Source organism: Indicator indicator, chromosome 15, assembly GCF_027791375.1.
Source record: "Indicator indicator isolate 239-I01 chromosome 15, UM_Iind_1.1, whole genome shotgun sequence".
Taxonomy (NCBI): Eukaryota; Metazoa; Chordata; class Aves; order Piciformes; family Indicatoridae; genus Indicator; species Indicator indicator.
Genome location: NC_072024.1, coordinates 9,224,875 through 9,244,061, shown reverse-complemented (window position 1 = coordinate 9,244,061; position 19,187 = coordinate 9,224,875). Strand labels below are relative to the sequence as shown.

At 40.6% G+C, this 19,187-nt stretch overlaps 1 protein-coding gene across 1 annotated transcript in view; it reads left to right on the top strand.

The window, feature by feature from the left end:
- Positions 1 to 19,187, top strand: part of PTPRG (protein tyrosine phosphatase receptor type G) — a 413,314-nt gene that overhangs the window by 223,909 nt on the left and 170,218 nt on the right. Inside the window, exon 4 of the mRNA XM_054387705.1 lies at positions 3,097 to 3,245. Coding sequence (XP_054243680.1) covers positions 3,097 to 3,245 — 149 coding nt within the window. The remainder of the gene's footprint in view (positions 1 to 3,096; positions 3,246 to 19,187) is intronic.

Below are 19,187 nucleotides of genomic sequence, written 5' to 3'. Positions count from 1 at the left end.
AGATGGCCACATGAGACCTTCATATTGCAGACTGACAGAGACAGTAAACTAAATATCTGTTTAAGCAATGGTGACGGATGTAGAGGGCATTTCTCAGCAATTAATGACTGGTTAAAAGAGACAGGGGTCTGAGGGAAAGCCAAAGGCCCTTAGCCTTGACGCTCATTAACTGGCAGGAAATGTGTTACTTGGGTTATTGTTATTGCTATTGGGCCTAGTTGTCTTTTTTTTATTATTATTTTTTAGGACAGAACAATTAGTTATTTTTATGCTTTGAAATGTTAAAAGGTAAAGAGGTTATTGCTCTTTAGATTTGTTGTGCTTTTACTTCTTCCCTCCCTCTCCCTCTCAGGTAAAGGGCAGACAATGTGCCGAAAACAACATTTCATTCAGAAAATGGAAAAGGCTTCACTAAGCCGCTGTCTCGACTAGAAATGCTTTTGTGCATGATTATTCTGGCAGAGCCACTAATGTGGGTTTGATTTTATCACCATAGTGGCTGGTTCCCATGTGGTAAAGATCACTTGGAGAGTACAAGCACATTCCATAGTTTACTTTCATTAGTTGTTGCCATTTGTGCCACCTTACAATTAAGCGTTAGTTGGTGTCAGCCGAGCCTGAGGCTTACAAGGCTTTTTCAAGCCTGACCTGCCCTGTGGGAAGAGTACCCAGGGGAGCAATACCCTTACCAGCATTATAAAGACATTGCCACTTTACCCCTTTTTAGGTTACTGAGAACATCTGAAAAAACTCCTTTCAGTTGGAGAAACCTACTAAAATTTCTGCCAGAAACATGTTTTTTGTTAAGTACTTTTTTCTTATGTGGTGTGCATCACTCAGGCTGGTCCAGACCATCAGAGCTGCTCTGCTAAGGCAGGAGAAGAGCTGCTTGGTATCCAGGTGTATTTCAGTCTGATGAATGTGATGGCCATGCAGCTCCAGCCCTGATCCTGGCAATGGCATCACGTGATTGTGATCCTGGTGGTTGTGCACAACTTCCTTTGGTTTTCTAATTTCAATAAGTATTTGAAATTAGTGAGCCTTGGGGGTTGACTCCTTACTATCCACTCTGCAGAAATGACTGGATAGAAGCAGTGGCTCCCAATGCCCAGTGATGTGATGTTTGGTTATTCCAGTCCCGAATACTAGAGAACACATGGAAGGGAAGGAAGCTCCCAAACCACTGGCCGTAAGCGAATGCTGCTAAGATAGGAAGGTGATGGGAGCATGTGTCATACAGCTCAGCAGTGTAAGAAGTACTGTAAAATGAACAATTAGATGAACATTTCAGATTGTACATCCTCCTAATTATCCTTTTAATTATTCATCTAAAACAAGTAAAATGACCCCTGACAGAGCTATAAATGATGTAGGAACTATCAAATATTTATTAGATGCAACTGAATCCCCACAGAGGTTTTCAACAGATGCACACAAATCTGCTTTCCTGTATTCCTCATCTCCTACAATTTTATCTATGGAATTTATAACCATTTGAGTGAGATTTTAGTTAGCTCAGGGACATTTCTTGAAGGCAGAAAAAGAGTAGTGGTACTTTCAGTCACTCAAGTTTCACAGGTACAGTGTTATAAGCCAGTGACTACCAGTAGTACCCAGGTTGATACTGAGCCAGTCCTGCACCACCTCTCTTCCTACACAAACACTCTGGTGCAAAGGGAGTGCCAAAAGAACTATAAAACATGGAAGAAAGTAGCCCTGTGATGTGGCTGGCATGAATTAGGTATATCTGAACATCCCATGCAATTTAATATTCAGATGGTTTTACCATGAGCAGCTTAAAGTTGAGATGTGTCTAAATTGCACATGAGATGAGGCTGTTGTAGCCAACTGTCTGTACTGATGGGAGGGCAGCCCTGGTGCAGCAGAAAGCCCAGCCTGCAGTTAACCTCTGTTTCACCAACAGAGGAATCACTTATTTCACAACTAATTTTTTAAAAATTTTTTTCAGCAGTGAACAAAATCCTCCCTCTTACATAATAAAATTGGGTTTATATTAATGTTCCCATTGTGAGGACACGTTGGCACACAGAAATCCTTGTGGGTTATGCTATTCCCATTCGAAAAAAAACCAAAACAAAACAACAAACTAACCCAAAATCATTAATCAGAGACTTCTGGGCACAGCAAGTGGTAGTCTGCAATGGCTTTTAGAAGAACAAAATTCTAATTTTAGTTCAGTTTTTAAGCAACAATTTTGTAAGGGATGCTAGGAAGGATTTTGTAGGGAGTAATTTTTAGGAATCATGCATATTAAAATTGAGGGATTCCAGAATGGCAGGTGATCTTGTATTGAAAGCAGTAGACAGGAAGTTTTTGAAAGCTGAATTCTTAGTTGGACTATAGGTCTCCCCTGTACCAGCTTCCACCACATGATTTTGCCCTCTATTTATACATACAACTTTAATTGTGATATAAAATGCAAGGGCTTTTGGAAATGGAAAGAAAATACAAACAAGATCCTTTGGACCCTTACTGAATCACGTAGTAGTAAGAATACCACAGTAATATCACCCAGTTTTTATGGAGGGCATCTCATGAGTAGGTCTCAAAAGCCTTATTGTCACTTTCCCTGTTTTGCAGAAAGGAGGAGCAGGGAGGCTAAGGAAATTACCTGCCATGTCCAGTAGTAGATGTGGGACAAGACACAGGGCTTGCCTAAAACACATCAAAACAAAGGAAATACAAAACACAGAGCATCCATTCTTTTCCTAATTTGTATTCTAGAGACCTTCAGGGATTTGTAAAGACAGGGAACATGGTCAGTCATTACTCTATGGAACTACACTAAATGTATTTGATGGCGTTTACTATTTAAATTTTAATCAAAGTCCAATAAGGAGGGTGAAAAGTCCTTGAGAAATTTGAACTTTGGGATTTTCTGTAGCCTATGTAACTTCTTAATCACCAGCATTATTTGTAGTCTTTTTTTTTTTTAACCGAACCCTGTAAAAAGGAAAATGATCACCAACCATTTTACTTGCATTAGGAGAAGTGTTCTAAGATAATGTGTAAAAACTGGAAATGCTTGAGAGAATTTCTGCTAAGAATGTCTTTCTCCTTGTTCTGTGTGTGCAGTTGCAATCCTGCTGAAGGATGATTATTTTGTCAGTGGTGCTGGGTTGCCGGGCAGATTCAAGGCAGAGAAAGTGGAGTTTCACTGGGGTCAAAGCAACGGATCCGCTGGCTCCGAACACAGCATCAACGGCAAGAGGTTCCCCGTTGAGGTGAGTGGAAAGACACGCGCTTATGTTCTCCACAAAAAATAAAATCAGAATGTATTGCTGTAGTTTGAGACGACTGTGAAATAGGGCAATGTTTCCTTCAGTGAACATATCACTTTCAAGGCCCTTCCGGCCCTCACAGCACTCTATCTATCATCTCTTATGTGCTTTTGCAATGTCAGCTCTGAGCTCAGCTTTGCTATCGTTGCCAGCTCTCATGTCCCATGGGTTAAGTTGCAAACAGACGCTTTTCCCCTTTCTCCCATAAGCTTTTCATGTGTGGGATGATCTCCTTGTAAATATCCACAAAGTGACCTCATTGTCCTCCAAATCTTTTCTTTCCCATAATGCTCACAAGCAAATAGCAGCAGTTTGGGAGCTGCCATCCTGAGATGCCTGTCTTTCATCAGTATTTCTTCCTTGCACACACACACACAGCCTTCTCTCTACCTGTATTCAGCTGCTGACTCCTGCCTTGTACTAAGAGGACATCTACAGAGATCTGTGTAAATAGCTGTGCGTTTGCTTTGCCTGTGCAGGAGCCAGCTGGAGCCAAGCCAGCCCTGGTCTGACAGCCACCCAGCTCTCACTGCTGCAGCATGAGTAAGGTCTCGGCTCGGGCACAGCATTCTGCAAATGCAGCCGTGTTCAGAGCATGGTGCTGGGTGGTCTGCAGCTGACCTCAAGAATGGCAGGGAGGGTTCTGGCGCTGTGGGCTGCTGTGGAGCCTGATGCAGTTGGGTCTTGGCTTGTGGCTGATATTCCTAGGTCTCGCTGTCATCAGCGCAGTGTTTTCTGTGTCAATAGAGTTTGTTGATACTTTTCACTCTATATTCAAAGTATTGCATGGTGAGATAAAACGGATGTTATCTGGGATTACCTTTGCCTTTCAGTAAGCAGATAAGCACTTTCAGAGTGTGGTGTGTGGATGTGAGCAGGTTGCCTAGAAAGCTCATGTGTAGGCAGAAACAGTTGTCTTGTGAGCTGGGTCTTGCAGGAACTTGTTTCAGCCCCTAGCTTGCCATATTTTGTCACATGTGTCTTTAGCCAATTCATATTTTTCAGGAGGATGGAAGGTGCTTTCAAAGCACAATGGAAGATTGTAATAGACTCTGGTACATGACCAAAACCTTCCTTCTCCAATTGCCCCATCACATTAGAAATAGAATCCAGATTTTGTCTCCCAGCTCTGAACGTGTACATTGGATGTTCTGTGAGGCAGAGATTGTTTTATATTCATTTCAACAAACTTTTCCAACAGCTTCTGGTTTGATGCATCTGTGATTTCACCCCTGAACACATGGAGCAAAGGCCCAAACATTGTCATGCTGCCCTGTCTGAGTTGGCAACACCAATGTTTATTACCATGTTTCTGGGTGGCAGAAGGAACACTCAGGCAGTCTGCAAAGCCAGTCAACTCCTCTTTTGAAATTTCAGGGAGTGGAGGTGGTAAAGGAGCCTGAGACTTCTTATTTGTGTCAGAATAAGTATTTCCATTTCACAAACTCTTTCTGAAGATGCTAAGGCTATTTCATGCTGTCTTGATGAATGGAAGCTATTTTACTTTAGCAAAAAGAAGATTCCTAAGAAATAATGTTCATTTGGTTTAAGTATTTTTCATTTTCTTTTCAACTGGTTGGAATAGTAATTTTTTCTATGTTAAAATTGGGAAGAAAAAAAAAAGAAGGGTGACTGCCTTTCAGGATGTAGGTCACTTATTTATGAAGGCTGCCCAAATAAAATTGCAGCATAAGATAGGTTTAGTGTTAATCCTAATAATGAAATGTAATTTTTTAAGTGATTTGTATTCATTGTGGTGTCCTGAACTTCTTCTCTGGCATTAGCAGAAGTCCCACAGCCTTTCCTTGACTGTTTTATAAAGGAAGAGCCATTTCCAAATGAAGACTTTCCCTGTTGTGGTCCCAAATTTCAATCATGTACTGAAAAGGATTTTCATGGGTGGACTTTGAAGTGTCCAATAGGTCTAAGGTTACGAAGCTGAGTCCTTCCTGCTGATACATGCAAAACCAGTCCTCATAGTTGGGATTAGAAGTCTCAAACATCAACTGCACACGTATGCTTTTAATCTGTAATGCTAATTGTAGTGCAGCTTGCAACTGTCTGATCCAACCCTAATTGCCTGCTGCTGGGAGGTCTATGCCAGAAATACTGTACTTCATTTGAGAAGTGGCATTTCTAGGAAGACTATAGGAAGTAAAAAACAAAATCCTATCCTGCAGAAAGCGAAATCAAAGTAATTTTGGTTATTCTGAGCCTCTGGACATGGGTAAAGCCTTTAAGGAATGAGCAGGTATTGGCATTCCTGGTCTGCAGTGATTACAGCGGGACACAGCTGAAGGGAAACATTTTCCAAGTCTAATTGTGCAACCAGATGCAAACCCCATTAGTTCCCAAGTACATCCCAAGGGAACACAGATAGATCAGCTTCATCCCTAGACTGTGCTCTGTGCACATGAAGTTTAGATGCTTTTTCCTCTGGGAAACAAAGTGCTTACTGGTATTCTTTTTTCTTGAAGAGGGTACAGAAACTAATTAGAAATGTCAGATATAATACAGAGGATTATTGTTTGACCATGCTGTTTGGATTTTATTATTACAACTAATGTGTCAGATGGTAACGCTGTCTACATTAATTGGTTTCCTTCACTGAAGCCCATCTGGATAATTTTTTTTTTTTGGTGATTTATATGTTAAATTAGTTGCTAAGATATATGAGAACATCCTTTTGTTTAAAGGCATGTTGGATCAAAGGCATACTTTCATGTGTATGTGGCATATTGTGATTCCTTTTCAAGCCATGGCATTTATAATGGTGTTCTTTAATTGTGTGATCTCAATTGCTTATTTATTGATTAGATTTTCCTCGGTGATACCCAAGCCTTATGAAGCCACTGTGATGAGCTTGACTGTCTCTGAACTAGCATTCATGAACAGAGATGTTCAAATGCTTCAGACTTTCAGCCACAGCCAGATTCCAGCTTGTTACCAGGCCTGGTCAGCGTTGGCCTGAAGTTTCTTTTCCTCTTTCTCTTGTCATTTTAGCATTATCATCTGGATGAGGCCAGGAACTAGTGCTGTGATGCTGAAGATTAAAGCAATACCATTAGTATTTTTCTGTGAGAGTGGAGCATGAATCCTAATGAGGTTGTAGGCTCTGTGCCAGCTTAGAAAGTCTCTCTCTTTTTTTCTTCAAGTTAAGAAAAGTTTTTTAACGTTGCCTGCTCTAAATTTTAATGAATTGCTGACTCTTTTGTATTTTGTTATTGTTCTTCTCTATAATTACTCATTTTTTTTTTTCTCTCTGAAGTCGAAGCAATATAAATGAACATGCAAAGGCTAGAAACCATTTAAATGGTGAAGTGACAGAATTAAAATAAAGATGATGAGCTTCCCTCAGGCCAGGAGAGAACCCAGGTTCCCCTCATTAGAGCCAAGAGGAGTAATTGCAGTGCTTTAATCTCCAATGTCATGGCAGTGGTTACCAGCCCTGCGCACACAGAGCTTGCAGCGGGGCAGGGCACGCCGTGTGGGCTGCCTGCTAGGAGGGAAACCCAGCACTTAATGTTTCATAAGCAAGCAAGCAAGCAGCTGACGTGGCAGTGCTGTGCTGGCAGGGTTTGGTGCCACTGTCCCAGCATAACTGTGAAGGGGTTTTTGAGCTGCCTCATACTCGTTTTTATGCAAAATGCTGTTTATTTCTGTGAAGAGCAGAAATCAGAAGAGTGATTTTAATCATGACTGTGTTAATTTGATGTGAGCTTTGGCTGTTTATGAGCTTTCTCTTTAATGGTGCTAATTGTCAGTTATAATGTGAACACCATTATACAGTAATATACAGTAATTTATTTAGTAAATGAGAATCTTATTCCAAGGACCATACTGCAATATGCCATAGGGACCTCATCCCTTTAATCTTACATGAACAAACTTGCAGAGTCTAGGCCAAATTGGTAATAGGAACATCAACTTGGCTTCTGAAATAGCAAGTGATTTTGTACCCACAAGTGCCAACATGTATGTTTTTGGAGATCTCGAGTTCTTCTCCATTTAATAATAATTTAAAAAAAAAAAATCCCTAAAGGATTCCAACAAAACCCCACAAACCATCCCAGCAGAAAATTAAGAGCTAACACCCTTTCATGTTAATTAATGAGCTTTTACATTATCTTGATAGATTCATTTTACTAAATTATTATTACAAAACAATCATTTGCATTAACAATTCTAGCTCTCCTTTAAGCATGTTTCTTAGAAGACTTTCCAGGTTCTAATGGTGTCTTTGTTCTTCCTGCTTCTTTGATTTTCTTCCTTTTCCCTTTGAATATACACACACTAACTTCAGCATGGTCTAGATCTACAGCTAGTTGTTCTAATTTGAATGCTCAGATCTCCTTGCCAAAGTTTATCACTGTGTGCTATCCTACTTCTTGTTATATCATTTAATTTTTGATGTTCTTTCTGTATTATCACGGGCAGAAGATAGTGTCCTTAATGTAGAAGGCATATGTGGTATTCATTGCACAAAAACCTTTACTGCAGGGAATTAACTGAGACTGGTTAATGGTTGGGGTTTAGGGTTTTTGTTTCTTTTACCCTGACTGTTAAGTCTTTCCATCACACCTGGAGCCATCTACAGTATATGTCCAGCCTTTTGTCTATCTGTCAATGGCAGATGCTATTTATTTTTTAATGCTAGAACCAGGGCATTTCCTGTTCTTTAGTTTTAGTCTTGGTGCATTTGTAAGTCAATTCAGATTTGTGCACACTTTTTGAAAGTGAAAGATGACTGTATCATGGTGTGTATTCTTGATGTAAAGGAGAGAACTAACACCCTGTGTTGCAGCTGGGTTTATTATTTCTGGCATCCAGCATATCTGGGAATTGTAATTTTGCAAAGATCTCTGGTGTTGGCTTCAAGCACAAGTAAAGACTAATTGTGAAACAGGGACCTAGCACTGGGTTTATTTCCTTATATTTCGTTTACTAGTTGCTCTTCAAATTTCCTTTCCTCCATCTGGCAGGATGTAGCAAAGTAGAAGTAATAAATGATGGAGGCACCTAAAGGAGACCACTGGGAATATATCACAGTGAGAAATTTTGACTGTCTGAAATAATTTGACTGTAATATTCACTTTAAGGACCAAATCCACACTTACATTGGTGTATACAGAGCTCCCAGTGACTCTGATGGGAGATATGGTGCTGAAACTCTGAGTGAGGATTTGGCTCCATACTCATGCTGTCTATGGTGTAGAATGTCCAGGGAATTTAGCATGCACTGCTTATTCCTTCTACATCTCTTACAACACCCTTGACTTAATCAGTCAGACAAGGAGGATGGCTTGGGGATTTTCACATTTAATTTTTTTCCCCTATACTGACACTTACTATGTTATTTTTTTCCAGCCTATTTTCTTAACAGTCTTCTGTCTCCCCCTTCTCCACAGTCTTTAGGGATCTAGATAGTCTTACAATACTCTAAAAATACAAGATGCTAAAAAGTCAAAACTACTGCTCTATCTCCAGTAAAGTAAGAATTTACTCCAGGAGTTTCCAGACTTTGCTCTTTGCTTTTCACCACTTTTTAAAACTTGTTCAGGTTTCTCATTGTCAGGAAATCAGTGTGTCTTAATTTTTAAACATAAAATGGATGGATATGTTAGGCATATGTCTGAGTTTCTGTCATGTTATACTGTAAAGACCATGAGCAGTGCAAGTTAAACATCATCTTATAACTGTCATGTTTACTGTTTATCTTCCTTGGTGTAGCTGATACACTGCCTCCTCACAGTTGTCTTTAGTGCCTCCCATACACTGACAGGAGATTCAGTCGAGACTTCTAATTAATGGCTTTATTGCAATCAAGGTTCCATTTTAGTGCAGAATGCTTCATCTTGTAGTAGTGAAATATTTAGTCTCCATCTGGCTGATCTTTTCTGTGAATGCCCCATGATAATTAAGAAGAAACATGAGAGGATGGGCTGAAATTAAAATATGTTTAGTGTAGGGTTAGCCTGTCTTGGGACTGGTTGTGTAGGGACCCAGACAACATTTAGGGATGTAACAGCAGTTTGGTTTTATGGCAGCATCTTCCTGCTGCCTGCCAGGCCCTAGTAATTTCTAGAGTGAGTTGCAAATGTTACAGTGCATCGAGAGTTTTGTTTTGGAGTAACTATCTAGGAACATGAACCAGATCTAACATGTTGGCTGGGAATGTCCTGCTTTCCCCAAAGGATTTCCACCGACCTGTTGAAAAGGTCAGAGGCAGTAGCAGTACACTGTAATTACAGTATGTTAATGATGAGCTAAGAGGTGTTCATTCCTCTTAGCATAAATCCCTGATTTTCTACATGATTAATTGGAATCTGGAAAGACTGACAAGGAGAAGGAGAATCAGATGGGGTGAAAATAAGAGATAAGAGGCTGACAGCCAGCTCTTGTTGTAAAGGAGAGTTATTTTGAATAGGAGAAAAAAATCAATACAAAGGTTGGAGAATTTGACAGAGTTATAAGAGCTACTTTAATGAAAGGTAGCAGATTCAATAGGATTGTTACTTGAAATGTGGGATTGTCTGAGTTAGAAAAATGGGACTGTCTCTCCCCAGCTCTAAAGGTGAACTTTATGTGCCGAGCTTACTGGGTCCTTAGCCCACTGGATTTCCTGGCTTTTACCCTGGGCACTCAATGTGGCAAGAAAAGGGGGAAAAAGTATGTATGGGAGCTTGATAAATTCTCTTCTTCTAGAATAGGTATTTGATTATAGGAGAAGGAAGAGGACAGCAGTTGATAGCTATTTCTGCTGCTTCACCATGTCAGGTAGCTACCGTGTTAGACTATCTGGCAGTTTTCTGCAAGGTAAAGTGTTTCATTATGAGGAGGCAACTTCATGTGGCCCTAGCTGTAAGGAACAGGCTAGGGTTTGACACGAGGGGACATTTAGCAAGAGCTCTTCTCTCACATTGTTCATGTCAGCCTCCTTCCCCTAGCAGTGATGGTGAGAGGTGAGCACAGGTAGGGAGGCTGTGTGTGGAGGTTTCCCAACTCAGGTTAGAGGTGAGGTGAGTAGTCAGCAGAACCTCATCATCCCTCTGTGCAAATGCATCTTAAACAAAAGCACCACTTCATTTAATATGGCTGGTTATGGGTGTTTCAGTAACACTGGGGAAAGAAACTTGCTCCTGGATCTACCAGAGGGCTATTTTATTGTTCTTAGTGGAAATGGCCACCTCAGTCTTAAACAGCATGCCAGGTCTTCCAAAATTGCTCATACCTTTTAAAGTTTGAGAACTTAGGTGCAAGGAGGCAATTTTTTTTCAGAGTCAAATGCACAGTCATGAAGTGTGTGAGGCTTGCAGAGAGGTGGGCTGCAGGTCAGTCAATCGTCCCTGGTCTGTGGCCTCGGATCCTGTGTATGGATACACCGAGTGGGGAGGTCAGGTGTGTTTGCATGCCTTGCTGTGCCAGGTTGTGTCCTGGGATGCTTGTTCAAGCACATGAAGTTTGGTTAGTGCTCAGCACTGCCTTCCCCTGGAGATGTATGGCCCTTCATAGTTATTCCAATAAGCCTTCTGGAAATAAAAAAGATAACATTTGGGGGAAAAAAGGAAAAGAAAAGCAAAGTAAAAACAAAACAAAAAAAAAACCCAGCTAACAACACTGCATAAATGTGTTAAGAAGTGATAATGTTTCCTTGGCACACAAAAAATTGAAATAAAACCTTAATGTGGTTAATGGGCTTGTTGGTAGCTTGTTGGCCAGTGTTTCCCATGAAAGTCATTTCACTGGGCTTCAAACAGTGGGAATAAATTTCGCCAATGTTAATCATGATTTAAGGCAGCAATCAGGAAATGATTCAAATTGTCCATTATATTGGTGCTTTACTGGTTGCATTTTTGGGTTTTGGTTTGTTTATTGTTTTTTTGGTCTTTTTCCTGAAGAATTCTAAACAGCTTCTATAATTTCATGCCAAGAGAATAAATTACATCAGATATGGTTTTCACAGTTAGAAAACTCAATATGTTTATTATGGGTTTATGTTTTGGATTTTTTTTTTTTTTTACAGGTAACACAGGCTGTGAAATGCCTTCACTGTGGACTGTGCTGATTTGTAGTAATCATATTTACACTCTTGCCCTCCCACCTGAATCCCTCTGCTGTCTCTTATACTGAGTTTAAAAGCTCTTTGTGACAAAGAATTGTGTCTTTGCTGGGTTTGTGCAGCGCCTGCCCCAGTGGAATTCCTGCTCTGGGATACAGCAGTGCTGCTGCTATAACCGCAGGCTTTGCAGGGATGAATTGCTTTGTTTTTTTCTATGATAAAGCTTCACATGATGTAAGAGATCAGGCAGCAATATGAGTGTAGTCCCTGTTATTTCCCCAGTTCACAGGCATTGTGTTTCCAGACAGGATAGGAAGGTTAACTAAAGTTGAAAAAGGATCTAAAACACAGCAAGAGTTTACTGTCTGGTAAAAATGAAATAACCATCAAGTGGTTGAAAAATGAGAAAAATGGTGTATGTTTGCTCATGCTTTGAGACACACAGCACTCATCTTTCTGTAAAGAAAAAAACAATTTGGGGGAAATGGTTGTCTTCCTGAATATGTGTGTCTTCTTCCTCCCTATTTTTCTACCCAGCTTAATAAGCAAAATTCTGTATTCTCAAAGTAATTTGGCTTCTCAGCACTTACCTCAAAAGGCCAATAATGTCCTCTTCTGTTGCCATCCCATCTAGGCTGTCTGTCCTCAGAGGGAGCTGTTCTGCATCCTCTAGCTTCAGAGAGGAGGCAAAGCAGGCTTGCATTTCCAGGAAATCATAGCCCCTTCTGTATCCTGCATGCAGCTGCATCCAGCTGCTCACTGCTTGGCCAGGAAAGCCTTTGTTACCCTATTCCTCAAAGAGGCCTTGGGTAGCATTGTCCATTGACCATTCAGGAGAGCATTTTACAAAACATAGCTTCTGCTCTACACTTGTGTAAGAAATACAAGTTTTGGCTTCCCATCAGAACTAGAAATAGTGTTACCAGGTGGGAAAGAGCTTTTCTCCCTGCAGTGGGCTAACAGTTAGTTAATAGTTTATCCAAGCACAGAAAATGACACCTGTTTTGCCAAAAATGCTTTAGTGTCTCCAGAGGGGACTGTTAATTGTCCAGGAAAAGAAGATGGAAAGTGTCTCCCTGATAAGAATGAATTGTTTTTCTCTAGGACTAGGGACAAATTTGATTTTTGAACAGACTCTCAGAGACCAAATAAAGGGTAGAGAGGGAACTTTGCTCCCCTCAGGTGGTGAATGTAACTTGAGAATTAAAAACACATGACAGCACAAGATCTATCACACACTTGTTATGGAAAGGAGAGGATTTGATTGTGCCAGGGATGGATTAAATTTCATGAATGTTGTCACTTTTTGTCTTATAACTGCATTCTGTGTTTGGATCTTCATACCTGCAACACCACTTCTGTTTGCTCTTTGCCTAAACCAGATGGCTGGAAGGGTGATTTGTAGCTGATTTTTATGCCTACATCAATCCCTTCCAATCCTGCAGGGTGGTAGTGCCTACAACTAAGATAACAAATTCAGAGCTCAATGCCTGCATGCAGTGCTCAAGGGTTTTCATAGAGTGGCATATTTAACTTTTCAAAATGCAAAAATACCCACAGGTGAGTAGCCAAAATTACAAAATTCATTCAAAAGGAGGACGAAAGTTCTTTTCTTTGTTTCTAATCAGCCTTGGTTAAAAGGGAAATTCTATTCTCCCTTCTCTGAGATCTAGATCCTTTTAGGGCAGGCTAGTGCTCTTGAAGAGAAGGTGGCTTGTTGAGAGTTGAGTGACACATTTAATCTTGTGGTGGCACGTACCAGTCAGGACCATAATATCCCTTAAGAAAAAGAAATGTCATTACATCGAGCTCAAAACAGGAGATTGGAGATAACAGAAGGGCTTTGAAATAGATTCATTTTAAATTCTTTGCTTGAGAGATCTCATTCTGTTTGGGAGGCAGGAATGTGAGCACTCACTTAATGAGCTGGATTCAAAAGATGAAATTTCAAGAGAGTAAAAGTAAAATCCGTTATTTCCTCAACATGAAGGGAGTCACCCCTTCTCAAATCCATATTCCTGTTTCTCTTCAACCTCATCTCATTCCCCATGCTTCCCATTTAACTAGGAAAACTTCTAGGGGCCTTTGCTTCCAGGAAATGCCCTCGGTAGGTACCTTCAATCATACCAGTCAATGATGTGAAACCACCTGCTGTTTGCTAAGTAATGCTGAGAGCTACATGCTGTTGTTGCTGGCATACCATTTATGAAAGGCCTGTTAGCCCTCCCACTGAACCATATGGTGATTTCTCAGGCTGTTTAGTAGTACCAAGACTCAAATTGGTCAAAACTGAAAAGTACTCCTTATGTTGTTTCTGAGAAGATGTTCCTGTTCCTGTCCCCTTTGTAGTATAAGGGGGATGTGTTCTGGGCTGCACTGCCCTTTACTGGGTATAGCCTGGAAGGGAGTTGCTGTATTTCTAGCATACAGGATTGCAATCTTACAAGTTAGTTTTTCAAGAAACTGAAAACAGCAATTTCTGGATGCTTGCAGCTCTAACAGCTGTTACATTGCTCCATTTTAAAGAAGAGAAATATATAAAATATGTATGAAGAGTATGAAAGCTGAAGTGCAGGGCTCAGCTCTGAGGAGCTGGAAGGTGAGACCATGTAAGAGGAAATTAATGCTTTCTGTAGAAGAAAAGCATGCTGTCATTTCAAAGAAAGGTTCCTAGCAAACCATCTTGGCCTGCTTAACACCTGAGGTAACAAAACACCCACATGTGATCTCTGACATAATATTGCTGCATTATTAGCAGACTTCAGGCATTTTCCATTCATGATAGAGTAAGATAGAAGGAGAAAACATTTTGGTAACACTGCAAGGAAAAAATTGGCAGCAATCAGAAGCTGGAACTGGGAAAGGGCAGTAGGAGAGAAATAATTAGCAAGGATAATTTTCAGGCCTTGACAGCCTGGCGTGTCTCTCTAGCAGTGAATGGATTCACCTGACACCCGGAGATAGCCATCTGATAATAGCAGTCATAAGATCAATACATCGATACTATATCCTTGAAACAGTATTTAAAGTCTGTTCTTAGGTTCATTTCTTTACTTCTGTAAAGTTATAGCAATCTGGGATTTGAGATAATGCATTCATTGCAGTTTTATCAGCCTTTCTTCATTTACTGTATTTTAATGCATCTACCGTGATTGCTGAGGAAGGATACTCAGTGAGCTTAATCTGCTTATGCTTTAAAAAGAAAGGATGCTCAAAAGATTAAAAAGGGGCCTCATGCAGAACATGTTTGAGAGTTTGCCGTGCTTACAATGGCAGAGTGTTTGCACAAGAGGTATTTTGAATGTAAAGCTTCCATGGTGCTGGCTCTGCAGACCTCATGGTGAGGAGAAGAGGGGGAGCTAGGCACAGCTGAGATTTTGCTTTTATAGACTGAGGCTCTGCCCAGGCTCTTGCATGGCTAATAATGCCAAAATGTTACTGGGTAAAATCTAATGCTGCTTCTTTCTGTTACTGTACCTTGCTGGTCCTCATCTCTTCACGTTGTGGAGAATTACGTATGAGATTGAGATGCACATCTCAGAACTCAGAAATAATGTGTGCCTGATTAAAATAATGCAAGAGATTTAGATCTATTTCCTCTGCACAGACTCACCAGATCCTCCCAAATGCATGCATTCTGAAAGAATTTAAAGAAGGCTGGAAAGTTTATTTTTAATAAGCACTGTTGTGAAGGACAGGAGACATACAGCAGGGCAGTATCATTTCCATGATTGCACCATGTATATGTTCTGTCTCTATCAAGGGACAAGCTTCTGTTGAAAAAGACCTATTTATTTAACAACTTCAACAACAAAGAAGTCCTTTTCCTGATAAAGACCAGGAAGATCAGTGGCTGTCCTCTGAGCACCCAGGAGGAATTATTTTGTATTTCTGTCTCTGGTATTGACAGGTGCTTTTTCATCAGCCTGACGGACTGATGCCATCCTCACCACACCACCACCAGCCTTGCTGGAGGGTGGAAAGTTCAGCCCATTCAAAACAGATGGGTTTTGCTCATTTTAAGCAGATTATGGAGTGAAAGATGAAAGAGGAGATCAGAACCGGCAGGAAGTTGTGATTTGAATAGGACCTTCAATTTGACACGTTATGTCCTTAAGAGAGGAGTCAGTGCCTGGTTTTTGTTGACAGATGTGGCAATGATCTTGAGGGATGATGGGCACTTTGGCAAGTCACTCAATTGATTTGATAATCAGTAAGTGAATTTCTAAAAGCAGGTACTATGTGCTTTCTTTGGAGCTTGGTTAACCTAGTCACAGCTTGTTTTAAGTGTTCTTGGAGGCTTTAGTTGATTTTTCCTTCTATCTTCCCAGTGAGAACTATACACAGTTAATGCCAAAATAAAGAAACTGTTTCTCCTCTTCATAAAGCTAACCAGACAATGAACAGATGTTACTTTTACAAAGGAGCTGCTGTCCCAGGTTAAATTCTCCATTTTCTCCAGATAGGATCAGATACTGGTGATCATCATTGTCAGTCTGTAACGTTTATGCCCTCTCAATGGGGCCATAGTGTTTCATCATCATTGTCTTCTCTACAGAGAGCTTTGGCATCACAGGCAGCCTTTGACAGTAGGAGCCTTTTATAACTGTCCTGCTTCCAGTTTCAGTTTTGCTTTTCCAGCTGGCCCTGTAACCCGTACACTTTACCTCCTCTTGGAGCACAAAGTGGAGGTTTTTCCATTTCCCTAGTGGCACACATGATGGATGCTGCTGCATGAGATGAGTCCCATGCCAGAAGGGTAGGAAGATGGCAGGCAAGTGTGGCCCAGGTGGCTATGGCTGGAGGTCATTTCCCTCCAGTGCCATTCTGTGTAACCTTTAGGCTGTTTGTGAAGCTCCTGGTTGCGTTTGCAGTTATCTCCTCGGTAGCCTGGCTATTTACTATGGAAACTTGACACAGGACTGTGAGTACAAAATGCACAGCCTCCAGCATCAGGTATGCTTGTTAGAGTTTGTGCTGGCTTATGTAGGAGCTGTTCAGAAAGGGGGTTTTACTCCTGGCATTTCTGAAAGGTGATACCATTTGTAAAAGTTGAATATGTATCTATTTTCTGGTTCCCCATCAGTGTCTGCATTTTTTGCTTAGGTTCAGATCAGAAATATTTGTGTTCTAGTTAACTCACTTCCCTCAGCTATTACACATAACAGATTTACTTTGTCTCTTATGTGCATTCATAATTGTCCTCTGTTCTTAAGACATAAATTGAAGCTGTGATGATGCATGAACGATTTCCTTTTCAACAAAGAGCACATAATAAAGGTTAAAAATTATTTTTGCAATCCATGCATTTAAGTATACATTACTATCTGTTTTAAGGATGGATAATCAATGTAAAAAATGATACTTCCGTGTATCCCTAATAGGTCACTGTGTAAATATCCATAATGGAATCGATTCCCCTTGGATTCTGGCAACCATTAGTACAGAAAGGGGTTTCATGATTAACGTATCAGATATTTGCTTTTCATACTTACATGCAAAATGATTATTTATTGATTATTTTCAATCCAGGTTAATGATGTTGAAGAGGTTTCAGTATCTCAATTTAAAGTACTTAAAGTGTGGTTCAAACAGAACTATCATATCCCTTTCAAGAAGTTGAGCATCTGATAAGTGCATGCATATATGTTGTGTATAGATGAAGGATGTTTGTGCACTATGAAAGTCTTGGTGATGCATTTGGTGTCAGCCTGGAGTGGTAAGCTTCACTGTTTCTATAGTTTTGCTGTGCAGCAATAGGATATTGCTATAGCCAGGCACCTGGGGGTTCACCCTTCTTGAAGCATGTGTGACTCTCTTTGTGGTTCATGGGAGCTACAGGGAGAAGAATTTTCTTGCTAAGTGTAATTTTTTTCTCTTTTTTTAATTGCAAATGTTTCCACAGGTTGACTAACATATTCCATTATTCCTGTTAGAAATATCCACAGAAACATAAGCATCATTATCTCAGGTAACCAGCTGAGGAAGTGGGAGCCAAGATATGGATTTGGAAAGCAAGCTGATTCCCCCAATATCTACCAAGCACCTTTTTATGCAGAACTCTGCTGAATGAAGGGGATGAAATGATGGAAGAGGAGAGCAGCACTGTGCTCACCAGGACTGGCATCACCAAATTCTGAAATGCAGAGCCCAAATGGAAACCCTCCCCCTACAATGGGTGTTCAGGGTCTCCTCTGTCAGAAGGGCAAGACAGCCAAGCATGATCACTTACTACTGCAAAGTGAAGATATAACATTTACTTACCCTGGTGCTGTTTCAGTGGTGATTTACATGAAGAAACTGTATTGAGTGGATGGGAGTGAAAGGCTGGCCAGGCTTGACTGTTGCACCCCTGGTGTGAGTTTGTAACACTAGCCAGGATTAGACCATGATGAAAGAAGTGGAATCGCAAGGAAGGAAAATTACTGCATTTCATCCCAGTTTAGCAGAAGCCATCATCTGAACTGGTTTTCTTTAGTGATCAGCCGTTGGGTCAGGAAAAATCATTTTTATACCATTACCTACTGCTTTATCTTTAACAAACTGATTGCTGCCTAAAGCATTGTAACACTATGAACATGAAAAGCACATATGAAAACCAAACTGTGTGCTAAAAGACTTGCTTGATTGTCACAGAACATTGTACATTTGTAGAACTTTCCAACTGAATATCACAGAGCTGTTTGACAATATTAATGAGCAGTGGGAAGAACATAACAAAAACCTACATGTGACTTAGGATCCTGTGTCACATTTACAAAATTACTTGGCACTTGGCTCTGAATATTTTCAGGTCAGTGCATGGTGTTTTCCTCAGTTCCTGGAAGTCAAGCATCAACACAACTGTTTAGTCCAGAGCAAGCTTGATCTCAGCTTCTGGCGTCTCTGGTATTCATTCATGTTCATAACCTACCTCTCTTGTGCAAGGAAGTATCTAAAAAGAGAAAGATCTCTCCCAGGCAGCTTGTCCCAGCACAGTCTGAAAGGACAAAGGATAGGTGAGATGAGACAAGGACAGAGTCTGTTTTTCAGTAGAAGCAGAGGACGTATTCTTTATCCTGTGTATGACTCCAAAGAAACTGAGTTCCAGATAGTAACTGTTTCAATTCAAAAGGCCATTGAACTGGCATGCTTGCCTCCACTTGATCCCATATTTAAGCAGGAGGAGGGGCTCTCTGTGACAGCTTGGTGAAGTGGTGACTTTGGCAGTGAAGGACTAGGTATGGTGCAACTTCACCAGCCCCTTTGTAAGGCAGAGCTGGCATTTGAAGGTTGCTGGCATGTGCTGCTACAACTGCTGTGTATAAGCTCCAAGCTTAGAAGGCTGACATCTGCTTTTGAATAAAACTCTCTATCTTGGAAGCTGACTTCAACCCTCTATGCTGCTTTAAATTCATATTCTCCTTGGAACATATAATCTATGGTTTCAGTGCAGCATTGAATTCTTTTTTACATGTGAGTTTTCTAAATATTTTCCTGCAGAAGCATAGGCCCCTTTTCAGTGAGTTCAAGCCTACTGACAGTAGACTGACTTTTCTTAATTATGTTCTCCAAACCCCTTTAAATTAGTCCCTCAGGGGTTTGTGGACCTCATATTGAAAATGACAGCTTTAATATTTCCTTCCTAAATACTTAGGGAGAGTTGTCCAGAGATGCTGACTCACATAAGATTGCTAATTCCCACTGAAAAACAAAAGAATTTGGTTTTAAGCAGTAATACATGTGAGGGCATGGGGCACAGTATGGAGAAAGAGGAGAATGGGCAGCAAATGTGATCATGGCTTTGTCCATACTGAGAAACGGGAGAGTGTGGGAGGGGCAAAATA